Below are 16,792 nucleotides of genomic sequence, written 5' to 3' on the forward strand. Positions count from 1 at the left end.
AAACATGATTGACCACGTGGTCTTTTTCTATATACTTCATGTTTAAAGTTGTTCTTATACATTATCAACTTTCCCTACGTAAGCCTCAAAGGTAATTGGTTGTTTATGTGCACCATTTAGCTAACCTCCTATTTTCCTATTGGTGAACACTTTGTGTTGACCTTGACTCGGCATCTACGTTTTTAAGGATTTATGGTGTACATGGATGTGGTAACGAAAGGTTTACAATGATGCTGTATCCAACACCTTGTCATGGCATAAAAAGGTACATGAGTGTTCATTTTATGGTTCATTTGTTTACAGTATATGGGTTGTATTAACATGGCTTTATTGTGCACATCTGGATATCATGTTACCGGTTTACTGTAATTGCAGTTTATAGAAAAGAATGAAGAGTTGAATGAGAGCTAATGATTCTGATTTAACAGCTTTACTCACCTGTGGGATAGACAAGGTTATGTTTGGTCTCTGAAAGATGTTGTAAGCTCTGTTCAATTGTTATTTGTGGGGAGCAATACCATTCATACAGCTTCTTAAAGGAGAACTATGAGGTGAGATTTCCACTCATCCTCATAGTTAGAGCCGACCTGTGACAAAGAAGCTGTCACAGGTCGGCTGCATCGATCAGGAAGTGAGCGAACACATACCGTGGCTCACTCACATTCTGATCATCTACCTACAAAGAGTGGTGACTGTCTGTCACCGCTCCCCGCAGGGATTCCCCCCCCCCTCCTCTCCAATCCTCCAGTGCTGAGAGGAAGAAGGAGGAGGGGGGGGGAATCCCTGCGGGGAGCGGTGACAGACACAGGGGGCAGGCACAGCTGGTACAACCTCTGCATAGGCAGAGCCAGCTGTCACTCACGCAGCTGATTGGATCCGGACAGTATTGTCGGGATCCGTCCCGGCTGCGGCGCTCTCAGTATATAGCAGGCAATAGGCCGCTATATACTGAGCTTTAGGTCACAGGAGGAGGTTAGTATATGTCCTCCCATGACCCTAAAGAGAACTATGGGGAAAAACACTTACCCCATAGTTCTTTTTCAAAAGCATATCTAAACCCAAACAATTTAATATATTGCAGTTTACCAATCCTTTTCAGTGGTGGCTGAATTAGCTTTTTTAAAGGCTTTTTCCACAAGGACACTGCCTGCCTAAGAGATGACAAAACACAAAAAGATCCCCAGAGCACATGCCAGTTGGCCTGCAACAAAACGAATTACCCTGTCAACAGTATATGTTAAAAACAGAGGTTTTAGTTGCACAAACTTTTGGCCAATAATATGTAGAAGCCACACTGCCACCGTCAAGGCACCTCTGCAAAGTGTGGTCCTAACTGCCTAAGAGATTACCTGTGGGACAGATAATCTCCCCTTAACACAAACTGCTTGCATCCAGGGGTGATCATCTGTCCCTAATCCCAGACAATCGCTGCATGTGTGACTATATCCAAACATCGGTGGCCATCTGCGGACACTGTCAGCCTGTCATTGCTTTGAACAGATTAAGTGACCGCAACTATTCTCATCCACCTGTGAATCGTGCCACGAGCATCTGGATTCTTGCTACAGCTGGCATATTATGGCATATTATTGCTGCGTGAATGAGGCTTAAAGAGAGAAAACTAATGCAGTCACCACAGAATTGATAAGCTGCAATACATGACATTTTTGCTTTTGGGTTTAGATAAGCGTTATTTCCATGGGCTTTAGCTATGTACTGAACATGCAGTATTTAACAGGCCCCTTTTCAACTTTTCATTGCGGGTCCTTTTTTGTCAGAACAAAAGCGGCCTGAGGGATATTGCCCCTTGCTGGTTCTCCCTTCTTTGCTTTTAACTAAAAGGATCATGGCAGCTCACTGTGTATTGCACAGGGACAGATTTGTTTTGAGTTGACAATACGGGCTAATAAACTGGAATGCACTTTTTATGAGATAAAGATGTCAAGAATTGTCTCCTGGGTGAGACAGACTGGCTTGTTAACTGTTCACCTTATCTAGAGATATAAGGAACACAGTTAAGTATCTTAGACAGGAATCATGCAGGTCATTGTAGACACAGCTGTTGGAAAAGACAAACTTTTATCTCCCAAACCACAAATTAATAGGACAAAATAGCCAATCTGCAAGCAACTCTATCACCTTTCATAGGACAGACCCTATGAAGACGTAATGCCATCTTTAAGACTAAAGGGCGCTTCACTTTAATGTTTAAAGCAGTGGTTCTCAACCTGTTTAACCTTGGGACCCACATTTGTCCTCGGTCATTAAGTCGCGACCCAAGTTGCACTGCAATGTTCCCTGTTGTGGTACTGCGCTTTCCGGTGCAGGCGATTGAACTGTGGGCAGGAGGTGCGTTTCGGTTGCCATTATGCAAATTGGAGCGGATCCTCAACCTGGGGTCCAGTGTGGGCTGCTGAGCTGTGATGGAGCTCCATCCATATGTGTATTGCTTGTAAAGCTCCCGTGCGCGCCCGTAGAGGTGCCGAGAGCCAGAAAGTGATGAGCTGTAAGCAATGCGCGTATGGATGGAGCTCCCTCGCGGCCATAGCCCCACCCCTCCTCAAGTCCACACTCGGCACCGGGCATCATATTTTTGAATGGCTGCTCGGTGCGAGAACTGACAGCGCTTCTCTAAGGGAGGGGCAAGGATACTCTCACCTAGAAAAGTGGAAGGCATGTGGCGACCCACTGGACATGGGGCCGCGACCCACTTTTGGGTCACGACCCACCAGTTGAGAACCATGGGTTTAAAGCATATCCAAATAGCAAAAAATTATATTATTCTGTCTTTAAATGTGGTGGCTGCATTTGTTTTCTTTAATGTTTTGTTATCCTGCGAATAAAACACACTTCCTGTTCACTGTATCTATAGAAGAAGCCATAGTTGCCCCCCAGTCTGGACTTACATGTCTGCTTTTCTTCATCTTCATTACATGGGACATGATGGGATTAGTAATTTATAAAAGATTACATTGTTTAATTTTTCCAGATCAGTCCATTAAGTGATGAGGGCACTGCTGGGGCAGCAGGTATTTTTGTACCTGTACTAAGAAAGAAGAAAATGAATGCAGCCACCACATCTAAGGATTGGTAATATATTGCAATATATTACATTTTTATTCTTGTGTTAAGTAATGATGTAAGTTGCAAAATGTCAGGACTGCCATATTTTTATTTCTGACTGTATGACTGTTGGGGAGATTTTTATTTGGGAGGAGGATATGACAGTCAGTGTTTTGAGCGGGCTTGGGCAAACTTAGGCGAATTGGGTTTGGACCAAGCCCAGACTCGTCTCTATGTCCAAATTCACAACATTTTGTCCAAATCTCCATTTAGAACTAAATTTAATTTACATGTCTAGTAAACAAGGCTGCTAGATTGCTGCTGAAAATTCAGCAGCGTTGTCATCCTCTCCTTGCAGTGCTGCACATGTTGGCTTAAAGGTATTGACAGCTTTAGGGAATGCTGGGCTTTATCTGGAATGGAGGTAGAAGTGCACACCTGTTAATACTTTCAGCCACTGTTGCACTAGAGAATAAAGGTGCCCATACACCTTACAACCATCGCAAGACTTTTGTCTTGCGATGGTTGTAAGGTAATTAAAAAAACGTACAATCTGCCCATCTTAGATAAGCAGATTGTACTAGCGATCATCGCAAGCCCTGAGGGGCGGGCTCCCAATGACTGCAATGCTGAACGTGCAGTGGGCTCTTGCGCACACCGGCCCGTGCGGCATTTGTCTTACGAGCAGGCCACAAACCTGCTCATAAGACAAAAGACATGCGACCGTACAGTAGAAACGGTTGCACGCCTTCCATACACCTGCCGATTATCATACGATCGCGGGATTTCCCACGATTATCGTACGATAATCAGCAGGTGTATGGGCACCTTAAAAGAACCAGATTGGTAACATGACTGCTTTTGTCTGTAGTGTTGCTTAGGCATCAGTGCTCAACATCCACTTATTTGACACAATTTTGCATGTAAGCATTTGTTATTACTTTTGAGACAAACACAGATATGTAAAAGTGGCTTTTATCTAGTATCCTTATATCCACACTACCACTTTTTTTTTTACTTTTTTGTATTGACTATTATTACCGCTACTTCAGTCACCCTCTTGCTCTATCCTAGACTCTCTTGCTCACATTTTCAATCTCTCACTCTCTACTGGAATATTTCCCTCCCCTCTGAAGCATGCCCTGGTCACCCCAATACCCAAAAAACCCTCAATGGACCCTACTGACCTCAACAATCTCAGACCAATCTCCTTACTCCCATTCACCTCCAAACTCCTAGAATGCCTAATCTACAGCCGCCACCTCGCTGATCACAACCTTCTCGACCCCTTACAATCTGGCTTTCGCCCCCTAACCTCCACTGAAACCACCCTCCTAAAACTCACTAATGACCTACTCACTGCCAAAAACAAAGGCCACTACTCCCTACTCTTGCTATTAGACCTTTCTGCTGCTTTTGACACTGTTGACCACCTGCTCCTCCTCCAAAAACTCCAGTCACTTGGGCTACAAGACTCTGCTCTCTCGTGGTTCTCCTCCTACCTATCTAAGCACTCCTTTAGTGTCACCTACAAATCTAACTCCTTCCCTCCTCTTCCTTTTTCTGTAGGGGTTCCCCAAGGCTCTGTCCTTGGACCCCTTCTCTTCTCTATCTACACCTCCTCCCTTGGTCAGTTAATAACCTCACATGGCTTCCGATACCATCTCTATGCCGATGACACTCAAATCGATCTTTCTACTCCGCAACTCTCCCCCTCAGTGTCCTCTCGTGTCACTGATCTATTATCTGACATATCCGTCTGGATGTCGCAACACTTCTTAAAACTCAATCTTTCGAAAACTGAGCTCTTGATATTTCCTCCTGCCCGTGCACCTTCCCCCAACTTTTCCCTTGAGATTGTGTTAGGATCCAGAGCGCCTCTAGGTGGCGCAGGAGCGGAGACCTGCAGCTCCAGTGCTCACCTGCGGGTGTTTCCCAGCTGCCAGTACTTAGCCATCACCTGGTGCTTCCTGGGAGGATATTTAAACCCTCCCTGCAGTCAGGATGATGGCTCAGTATCGTTTCCTGTTTCATGAAACTTGAACCCTGAGTCACCAGTTCCGGAGAATCCTGCTTTCCGTCCAGAGTCCTGTTACCAGTCCTGTACCCTGTTTGTGTCCTGAGCCCGGTTACCCATTTGCAGGCCTAGATACCTCTTGTTGCCATTACCTGCCTTTCCTCTTGTTGCCATTACCTGCTTGTCCTCTTGTTGCCATTACCTGCCTTTCCTCCTGTTGCCATTACCTGCTTGTCCTCCTGTTGCCTTTACCTGCTAGTAGTCTGGGTGATGTTACTTATTTATGTTTGCTTTTGGGTGTTGTTTAGTTTGCTGTTGATTAAACTGTATATAAAACATTCTGCCCTGTCCGGTGTGGTCATAAGTGTTTGGTCTGCCTGTGTGGGTACCTGCGCAGGTGTGGGGTCACCTGTGCCGGTATCCCTGACAGATTGTTAACATAACTATCCACCCCTCCCCATGCCAAGGTCCTAGGTGTCATCCTTAACTCGGACCTCACCTTTCTTCCCCACATCCAATCACTCTCCAAATCCTGCCGCCTTCACCTACGTAAAATCTCCAAAATACGCCACTTCCTCCGCAAAGAAACCGCAAAATGACTCATCCACTCGCTTGTTATCTCTCGTCTTGACTATTGCAACTCCCTCCTCATTGGCCTTCCACTACACAGGCTATTCCCCCTTCAGTCTATCATGAATGCAGCTGCTAGACTCATTCACATAACAAACCGTTCAGTGTCTGCAACCCCCCTCTCTCAATCCCTGCACTGGCTTCCACTCGCCCAAACGATAAAATTCAAAATATTAACAATCAGTTACAAAGCCATCCACGACTCCGCCCCCGGCTATATCTCAAACCTGGTCTCAAAGTATCACCCTAACCGTCGGCTCCGCTCATCCCAAGACTTCCTGCTTTCCAGCCCCCTTGTCCACTCCTCCCATGCACGCCTCCAGGACTTCTCTAGAGTCTCACCCATCCTCTGGAATTTTTTACCCCAACCTGTCCGTCTGTCGCCCACCTTGACTGCCTTTAGGCATTCCCTGAAGACCCATCTCTGCCTTTAGGCATTCCCTGAAGACCCATCTCTTCAGGGAAGCCTATCCCAACTCAACCTAACTGCTCAACCACCACGTTCTCAAACAATTCATCCCCACACAGCTCCCTCCTCATGTATCACTTCCCCCTCTTCTTTTAGATTGTAAGCCCTCACGGACAGGGCCCTCCTTACCATCTTGTCTTGATTTGTATTGTGATTGTAATGTCTTCCCTATATTGTAAAGCGCTGTGCAAACTGTTGGTGCTATAGAAATCCTGTATAATAATAATAATTATTATTATTAAACACTTAAGTCCCCAGGCCTTTTTGTCCTGAATCCCCGAGTCCCAGAGTGTTTTTTCTTTTTTTCACTTTGGCAACATCTCGGTTCTGCACATATTATTTAGATTTTGTAGTCTGCCCTAATGTAATATATTCTATTTTCAGGACAAATAGGGCTTTAATTGGGTAGCTATTTTGGTACATATGGTTTATTTTCTTCGTGTTTATTATGAATGAATAGTAAAAAAAAAATTAAAAGATGCATTTTGTAAATTTTCGTATCGCAGCGTTTATGTAATCTGCGTGCCCCCATATAGTTACCCCAAAATATAATCAACAAAGTCTGTTGAATAAAATTATGTCATATTAGTGTGACTTTTATGTAACGTAGAGGAAGTCTAAAGCTCAAAGTGACTATCTGCATTTTACGGTAGAAGAGCGTTATTCCTCTTTTGACTCTACATTGGGAGGCTCGCAGGGGAAAAAAACTGTGCAAATTGTTAGCACACCATTAAGATAAGATTAAGTCGAGTTGACAAGGAGCACAAATTAGCATGATGGCGATTTTCTGGTTAAGGACTTTTTCACAGGTTTGCTAAAAATTCATACTATATTGTGTTCACTTGCATAAGCATTTAATGCTTTTGCAGTGAACACAAATGTCATCCAGAGGTCTAGGGATTAATATGGGGAGGCAATATTTTTGTTTAATTTTAGGAATAGATAGATAGATAGATAGATGCACAATGAAGGTAATTTATCAAAACTGGAGCAGACAATCTGGAGCAGCTGTGCATGGAAACCAATCAGCATCCACCTTTCATTTTCAAATCTTAACTGAACGGACTGAAAAGAGAAGTTGATTGGTTGCCATGCACAGCTGCTCCAGATTTTGTCTGCTCCATTTTTGATACATTCCCCCCAATATGTGTGTATATAATACCGTATATCTAGTGCTGCTAAGGAATGCTTTAGAGCTCTGTCCCTGTCTTTGTACTCTGAGGAATTGTCGTGACAGCACTTCACCCCTGACGTAAACACTATACGGAAGCATACTGTTCACATTTGCTTCTATAGTGCGCCCCTATGGAGTGAGCTGTAGAAGCACTGGAAAGTCCAATAGCTGATCTTTCAAGTTCCTAGACCTAGCACTACATCACAACTGTCAAACACAGCCAGCAGTTCCAGTGCTGGTGCCAGCAGGAGCCGAAGAGATTGGCTGCCGCTTTTAAACGGAGCTGGGACAAATAGACGCTATCTCTGTGTCATTTTAAAATGGTGGCTGGCATTCAAGTGGCTAAACATCCCAAACTTTGCACTGCCCTTTTAAATCATGTATAGATGGTACATACACATCACCTACACATGCACAATGACACAGCTGCTATCTTGGTAGTAGTAAAATGCTGCAAATGTGTATCTCTGTCCTTGCCATCTTGTTTTCCAAAACAAAATTTTAGGTGTTGTTTACATAAACACAACACATATTATTTGTTAAGCAATGCAAAACAATAATGTATACTACCAGCTCTCAAAACATTGAAAAGAATATAGAAAGATTTTTTTGAGGCTCTTCTGGCAGCTAACTATAAAATCTAGGTTCCTCAAGTTTTATTTCCGCTAGTATGAGGGCACAGGACATCCATGGAGACCGAACAAAAAATATTGTTTATTGGTAAAATATTAAGGATGCTTTTAAATTGTATTGTGCTTCAGGAAACATCTCCTCTGTAAGTCTATAGCCAGCTCAGGCGTTTTGTATTGTCCCCAGTATATTAGCAACACTGCAATTTAACAAGCAATTCAGAAAAATGTCATAATTATACTTACGTAAGTAAAGTAGGAAAAAAAGAGGCGTCCTACCTGTGGTGCACAATGTAGGTGATAATAGAAGCGAACAGGCACAACAACATCACAGCAGTGCAGGCATAGACCACAGGGTGCAGGAACTCCCCTGGGTACTGAGGGTAAGACAGCACAGCCTTCAAATCCTAACAAGAGAGGTAAACAGCATTATACATTCTGCCTCGACTATAGAAATCACACATTAAAACATTCTGTCATGCTGAGACTTATACATTTTTCCATCGCTCTTTCCAGTATTTACATATAATTTCCAGTGCCACCTTGTTTCTTGGCCAAGGGAATCTGTACAAATTGCCCTTTGCGGACGGAGTGCCAGTCACTCTTAAAGTGGAACACCAGTCAAATGGCTAAATAGGCAACAGAAACATATACTAAAATGTGAACTAGTTTACCTACAAAAAAAAAAAGAAAAAAAAAAGCTCAATCTGTGACGACTACAGAGCCGCAGAATTGTGTTGTGATAAAACACCATACCACAATTATGGCCTAATACCCCCTTTTTATTTGACACCATGTTTTAGGTATTGGACAAAAGTTAATTTTATGCAATAGTCAAAGTGACACTAAACTCACTTATTTTATTTCATCTATTTGATCAGATATGGTATTTTATCACACCACAAGTCTGTAGATCTCTAGTAGTTGCAGATTCAGGTTTTGGGGGGTTGAATTACTGGCATATTTGTATATTTTTTAAAGACTTTTTGTACACCTTTTTTAAATTTGGACCTGGCTTATAATTTGCACACCTCTGTCACACCGTAGGGCCAGTTGGCACCCCTTTTGTTATTATAGCATGGTAGCTCCTAGTGTTACAATTCCACATCCAGCTTGCTCATTGGACAGTTAAGCTGCAATGTGTTACATTTTTGTTCTTGTGTTTAAATACAGTTTACCAGTCCTTGGATGTTTTGGCTGAATGAGTTTCCTTTTTTTTGGACTTCTTTTATATTTTAGTTTCAGCTGGTGATCTTACCAGTAGCATACTTCCTGTCCTAGGGTGACAACGTGCACTCACTATACTGCATAAATAGAGGAGCAGTGTTGTTACCTTAGGACAGGAAGTGTTTGGACTAGAGGACACTTTCCATTCTCCTCATCTACATAACATTGTGGGTATTCTGTTCAAGGAGTTGGACTTGACAGGGCTATTAATACTACACAAGATAACACTTTTAATTGGTATAGTTAACAGACTAAAAGGGAGTAAATGCAAGAAGTTCATTGTTAGGCCTCAATAACACGAGAAACGAGCGGCACGTACAGCTCTGTGCTGCGTGCACAGCCGTATCGGGCAGCTCACGGGAAGGAGAGGTGGTGGGTGTGATTAATATGCAGCCCCTGTCTTTCTCTATGGGACTATGCGGGCGTACACCGTCCTATGCTCACCCTCCTGCATGTCCATACGGGTGCGTGTGTCCCGGCTCGGACGCAGACAGGATCCATCCTGTCAGTGTACGAGTACGCTCACCAGCACGGACGTGCAGGGCGGGTGAGCGAGGGGCGGAGTACGGCCGCATAGTCCCATAGAGAAGGACAGGGGCTGCGTACTAATGACACGCAGCACCTGTCCTTCCTGGGAGCTGCCCGATACAGCTGTGCATGCAGCACGGAGCTGTACGTGTTGGCCGTTTCTCGTGTGGGTGAGGCCTTAGGGTTGACATACCCTTCAACATCTTCATCACATTGTGATTGAATCATTGTATCATTGTACAAATAGAAGGCAAGTAAAACAGGAAGCTGTAGTCATTTTCCAAAAGAGGTGCCCAAATTACAAAACTGCCAGCACAGAATTACAAGTCATTTTGCAGGAAAATCAGCTTATTTTATGTAACTAAGCTATGCACTTAGCTGTATCATATACAGTATACCAATGGATGTGGTCAATATGCAAAACTTCTAAAATAATAAAATGCATAAAAAGAATCTCCAGACAAACCAGAAGAAACCCCTAAGGCATTCATAATGAGACTGTATATCTATAAATTGGTTTCCTCTAATGTGCAGCCTGTATTTGGCTCTACCAGTGTGCCCACATGCTGTCTGGCTGTTTTAGTCTGAAGAATGTGACACCATTTTTAAGTTTGCAATTATTTCTCTGTTTCATGCTACCTCCTGAAACAGAGATAAAGAGAGAGAGGGAGAGCAAAAGATTGAGAGAGAACAAAAGAAAGAAAAATGGCAAATGACAGAAGGAGAGCAAGAAAAAGGATGACGGTAAGGGAGAAAGGCACTCAATAGAGGTTATTTCTTTAAAGAGAGATCACTACTGCCAAGCTTTATATAGGATGAAGGTCGTATGAGATGCCATTTTATTTCATGTATTGCTGCTTTTTACAGTTTGACAAAAAAGCACTGAAGGGTCAGTAGGACTGTGCTAAAACCCCATACTTTCACATACAATCAACAGATAATAATACCATTCATGAATCTGCATTGCCTGGATAAATAAATTAGCAATTTTTACACAATAGACAGATCCACTTGAAATTATTTAGAAGAACCAAGCAATAAAGAATCTGATGTGTATATACTTTTGTTTTTTTAAGGATGAAATGTGCAGTTTTGGCGTGGGTGGTGAGCCACTATTTAAAAAAAAAAAAAATGGACCTTCCATTTGGGTGCAAGATCCACTTTAAAGTAAAGAAGGAGAACATAAGTTGCTTGGCCAGACTTTGGTTAGTATATACTAAAGGATACTGGGTGAATATGTGCAGAAAAAAAAAAGTGTTAAAGCCAGCAAGCAGTATAGAAGTCCTTAATACAGAGGGACAAGATCTGTGTCCCTCATTGAACTTTCAGAAAATTATTTTACAGTAAGAACAAAGAAAAGAACACTGAGGATGAACCTAGTGTTCCAGACTAGGACAAGTAAACACCTCTAAGGGGAACTGTTACCGGAAAGAATGATGGATATTAACTGACAATGTGACAAACAGATAGTTTATTGTTCTAACAGCTAAGGTGTTTAACAAAAAAGGAGTTTACTGGGAACCAATGACCCTTAACTGCAGGGAAACGAACGTTGGACAGACCAGGAATGTCCAAGCAAAAAGACCAGCCAGGTAAAAGCAGAGACTTATGTTAAATACCCTTTTCTTTTCTCTTCAGGGAAATGATGGATGGATAAATAAGGTATGCCCAAGCAAAAGGAAAATACCTGAACAATCTAATTGGATGCAGGCATTGTTCAAGTGTCCTGAGAGCCAGCGGGGCTGACTAGCAAGATACTGAAGCTTGGCCCAGTGGGAGATTCCTCCATCCACACAGTTAGTGACATTAAAGGATAACATTTTATTCCCTCCCCCAATGTTAATGTCAGCACTTCCCTGTGAAAATAGAACTAATAAAAAAAGGATATTACCCTGTAAGGTAGCAGAGTCCTTGGCTAAGCAGGGAACTGCAAGAAAACATTGACTGAGGGTCTCTATAGCATTCCACAATGGGGAAGCTAAGAAAAAAAACAAGCACTAGAGTAGACATATCAGTGCTGTTGGTAGGGTGTAAATCTGCCACAGTATTCAGAAGATGCAGGCCCTCAAAGGAAAAGATACCTGTTGATCCAGAAAGTCATGAAATCTCTTTCTCTTTCATAGACCTTAAAGTTTTTCTCCATTTCACATTAACAACCCCTCAGCCGCAACCATAGACGCAATTACCCGCAAAAATAGGGAAAGAAACAGTAGGTAAAGCCCACTTACCAATTAGATTTCTTTCAAATGAAAAAAGCTCATGAAGACAGGGAAGACATTATTCCACAGGTTGTTCCCAATCCTCATAGAGGAAGAATTTACATACTGTGTGTATCAGGAAGGTCTTTGGAGCAACAGCTTTAAAAGACAACCATGTCTGGAACATGGCCGATCCTCCAATTGCTGGGAAAGCACTGCATCAATCAGAGTATCAAAGACTCCTTGTAAAGCTGAGATGTATGGAAGTTGCTGAAATATAGGCTCTTCAGAAGAAGGAGTAGATTCTGAGTCTGAATCAGAGATAACAATAGGGGTCTCAGGCACACTTAGAGGTGGAGATCAATTAGTGTCACAACTGGATTCTGTTGTGGAATGCGCCAAAGCACACTTGGAATCACCGCAAGCAAATTGCTGCATTAATTGTGCTAAACACCAATACAAATTCCAAAGTGGATATTAAATGTCTTCAGACCCTACTTGAGATACCAAGAAATTGCCTCTATACACAATGGAGGAGTATGGACTGAGATCATACATTGCAGTGGTTCTTTCCTCTGTATGTTTATTAGGAGATATGTTGCACCTTGTGGCGGACAGCCAGTATGCTCAACGAGAGGCAAGTCCTTGCTTACTTAAAAACTCAGGTAGCTAATGCTAAGGATGCTCAAAGGCGCGGGAGAGACCAAGTTATGGAAGGTGGGAAGTGGAGGGAGACCAGAAAACAGTGGATCCATGAAGCCCAGTAAAGGCAGTAGCAACAGCAGGAAGTTGCTTGTGCATGTATACACTCCATCTAGCACATGAAGTCAGCGCTCAGTTGCCTCAGCCTTAACCATTACGACTACAAAATGGCAGTGGTGGGAAATTTTTAAATGGCACTCAATGATACTCATTGTGTAAGTCCTCAGTAACAAGGTAACAACAGAGGCTGTGCAACAACTCTGACCCTGGAGAGTGCTCTATGGCTAACTAACACCGTCCACTGGGGTCTGGAAAATGACAATGCAGAACCCAGTGACCTGAGAGTCACATTCTACTCTTTGCCACGGCTCTGGCCATAGAGAGCACTCTGTAGCTAACTAGCATAGTACACAGAGGTCTAGAAAGAGCCACAAGTAGAGCCTCAGGTTCACTTACATACTCCAATGCTTTCACTTAGGATACACCAGCCCTGATAGCTGCTGTGTGGAGACTAGCTCAAGCAGTGTTTGTAAAGTATTGACTGAAATCACTGAAGAAAAAATATCCCTGGTGCGCAGAGTATCTTGAATGCAGAATACAATTCTGGTAGTTAGAATTTTTCTTTGCAGAGATGAGGAAAATGTATTAAAACTCCTAAAACACTAACCCCCCCCCCAAAAAAAAACCAAACAGGCATAATGGTTGCAGGCCATTATCAATTGTCAAGCGACATTCAGTGTCATCAGCTTTAATCTGGGAGGCCTTAAGAATTATTCCTGGTGTTGTGGACAAGGTATCCTGCACATGTTCTCTTATGGTAGCAATTTCCGAACATCAGATAGAAGCCTGAAAAGAGGGCCTTCTAGAGCAACCAAGGGGACTCGCCGTCATCTGCTCAGAGCCAGGCGAAGGCAGTGACCTCAAGTTGCTGTGCTGGCTGTGTACGTTTATGCTACAGAAATATTGTAGTGGGTCCCAGGATCACATGATTCAAGCAACAGGCAGATCTCCTCATCCATTGTTTGTGATCAGGAACATGGCCAGTGATGAATGTATTGATAATACAACAGACAGGTACAGCACACTGTCATTAGATGTATATTTTGCTGAAAAGCTATGTTTCATAAACTTGCACATAAGCATTGATACTGATTTCTTATTTACAGCATGCCGGCTCTGCATAATGCACATTCACAACGGTCTGCTCTCTAATTGAACAATAATGCTAATTGTCCATGTCTGTATGAAGTTCATTGAAGTGCATCATAATAGGGGTAATAAAAATTTGTTTGCTGATTTACCCACTTAGAGGATCGCTGTGCTAACATTAATAAATAGCATGGTATCCACAGGAGACAGCCGCCAGTGCACTCATTGCTAGGGAAACACTTGTGTTATTTACAGATTAATAAGTGAATTTTAGAGTAATGAAAAGTAGAGCGCCAAAATAAATTACACATGATAGCTTTATGAAATAGTCCTTTTAAGGAAGTTGCTCATTGTGTGATGTGGACAATGCTGCCAAATTACACTTCGTATATTTATATTGCCGGAAATTTCTGCATTATTTTAATTCATACCTGATTTTTTTCTTGATAGGTTTACAGCAAAATATTGGGGCTGATGTGTATAAAAAGTCTAGTTGGAAAACTTCTTTCAGTTTGCATCCTAATGTTATTAATTTTTAAACTTAGACTAAAGAAATTACAAGTGGAAGATTATTACTATGTGATTTCCTCAATAACATGCTTTTCCTACATCAACCACTTTGTCTGGCCTGAAAGAGAACTCCTGTTTGTGAATTTTAGTAGTTAAGTTTATTATACTAATACTTACCAACTTCTCACCCTTCCATTCATAAAGAATAAGTGCCCTTCCAAAGAAAGTGCACCTATCCCTTTTGCACGACTCAACCTAAACGTACCCCCACCTTCCCAGATGCAAGTATGCAAGTCACCTGTATCTTCTTTTCACTGGCCGTGCCTGTATTATGTTTCATAGGCTTCTATGGGACCTGCTCCCAAATGTACCTGTCCACAAAAGATGGCCTTTAGATGTCTTGGGAGCTACTGTACAGGTATGGCCAGTTCACATTTTCATGAAGGATGTAAACAAATGCCAGAGACCACAGGACACCGATAAGTATACAACTTTGGTAAGATATTTTAGGTTGAAGGGCAAAAAAGGCTCTTATCTTTTAAAAGTGAAAATTAAATTTGTCTGAAGAAAAACAAACCCCTACAGGTCATTGTGATGCATTGCAATCTTAGAAACATTATTGCAGATCTTAAAGTCACACTAAACTCTGGAGTTAAATCTTAAAAATGCGTTTAAGTACCCTAACTAATACCAAAAATGGATCTTATTTGTGCATCACTCAGCTGTAGATCTGTAGAGCTGTAGCTCGCGGTATACTGAGCTTAGGGTAACGGGAGGACGCTAGTTGGATAGGCTTTCCTGCACAATTATCTAATCAACAGAGCTGCTCAGGGAGTGTGAACAGTCTTGATTGGATTGAGCTGGCCATACTCCTATAGATTATCTGCTTTCTGTGGTCAGATGGAAAGTGCAACAGATTCCTCCATCTACGCTAAACTGTGTGGCTGGAGGAATCTCCCACTGGGCCAAGCTTCAGCATCTTGCTAGTCAGCCTCGCTGCCTCTCAAAATACCTGAACAATGCCTGCATACAATCAGATTGTTCAGGTATTTTAAGAGCCAGCAGGGCCGACTAGCAAGATACTGGAGCTTGGCCAAGCGGGAGATTCCTCCATCTACACAGTTTAGCGTAGATGGAGAAATCTGTTGCACTTTTTCCATCTGACGATAGAAAGTCTGCAGAAAATCTATCGGTGTATAGCCAGCTTTAGTGTACAAGGATATGAAGGTGGGGTGAGGTTAGACTTCTGGAGACCCGGGCTTGTGTGTCAGAGCAGATGTCCGACTCTCCAAGCACTTGGTATTTTATCCCTTGCTGCAGTACTTGGCAGCCAAAAAAAAGCAGGAAAAAAAATATATATATTTATTAGCAAGGCTCCTTCATGTCAGTAACCTAGTAATCTAATAAGAAAAATCTTGTTCTGAGATAACGGGATTTATGTGAAATGACACTTTTTTTTTTCTATTTTTAAAAAAAGGAAAGAAGCCTTGACATCTCTGGGACAGTTAGTACAATAGCTATGATAACACCCATCACACAGGTATTAACATGCCTTTTGAGATCTTGGACACATCTATCAAGCACATATAGCATAGAACTGACAGGCTATACAGTTCATCACAAACAGGGAAGCACAGTAATCTAGCTTATCAGATACAGACACATTTTTTTTTGCAAAATCCAGATCAATATTTAGAGCCCCTGTGGTATCACAAGGGAGACAAAGCAGTTAGACAAAGCTTAATTAAAATAACTGTGCCAGGTCAGTGCACTGATACTGACAGTAACACTACTGTGATCTAGGTATATTTTAGACAAGGTTAATTAAATATTGCACTTGGCAACACTTTGAAATCCACAGTCGCTTTAACCAGAGCCTAGGGGATGTTTTAAGGGCTACTCTTGTCTGTCTGATATTAGTGCACACAAAATCCATTACCACCAAAGATGTGCTTAGTGAAATATCTCATACACTATAGCCTTGGCGTTCATCAGCTGCATAATTTTAAAGCTGAGCCCTAGGCTGGAGAAATTGACCCTTGCAATGGGCCCCCCTCCTCAGTGCAAGGGTTAAATGCTTGATTTTCTTTTTCTTTTTTTCTAGGGGATGATGATTAAGATGAAATGCTTCTTATTCCTAACTCCTAAAAGCATCTCCCTTTTCAAAAGACTAGTTCCCAAAAGCCTCTTCTTTTTGCTGCCCGACTGATTGCAGCTCTCAGTCCAGCGGCCCTGTATTGTATGTCAGGATGCCAAGGGTCTGCAAACATTCCTGCAGAATTGGACAGAAAAAGAGAACACTGGCTTCCGGTAAAGAGAAGAATAAGGTAAGTAATTCACCTTCTTCATCATTCCGTAGACAAAACGCGCATTTAACTCTTGCCTCGGAGAAGAGGCTCCACTGCAAGGTTAACTTTTTATCTAGCTTCAAGTTCATCTTTAAGGTTCTTACTATGTATATTTAAAGTTTGCAACACAGCTAAAGATGAAAGGATA

The 16,792-nt window shown here is 42.3% G+C and overlaps 1 protein-coding gene across 1 annotated transcript in view; it reads right to left on the reverse strand.

Annotated features, from left to right (window-relative positions):
- Positions 1 to 16,792, reverse strand: part of LOC108797622 (adhesion G protein-coupled receptor A1-like) — a gene marked incomplete at its 3' end in the record, with an annotated part of 129,970 nt that overhangs the window by 48,959 nt on the left and 64,219 nt on the right. Inside the window, exon 3 of the mRNA XM_018569245.1 lies at positions 8,262 to 8,389. Within this exon, the coding sequence (XP_018424747.1) occupies positions 8,262 to 8,389 (128 nt within the window). The remainder of the gene's footprint in view (positions 1 to 8,261; positions 8,390 to 16,792) is intronic.

This window comes from Nanorana parkeri, unplaced genomic scaffold (genome assembly GCF_000935625.1).
Source record: "Nanorana parkeri isolate BGI_ZX_2015 unplaced genomic scaffold, ASM93562v1 scaffold1312, whole genome shotgun sequence".
NCBI lineage: Eukaryota > Metazoa > Chordata > Amphibia > Anura > Dicroglossidae > Nanorana > Nanorana parkeri.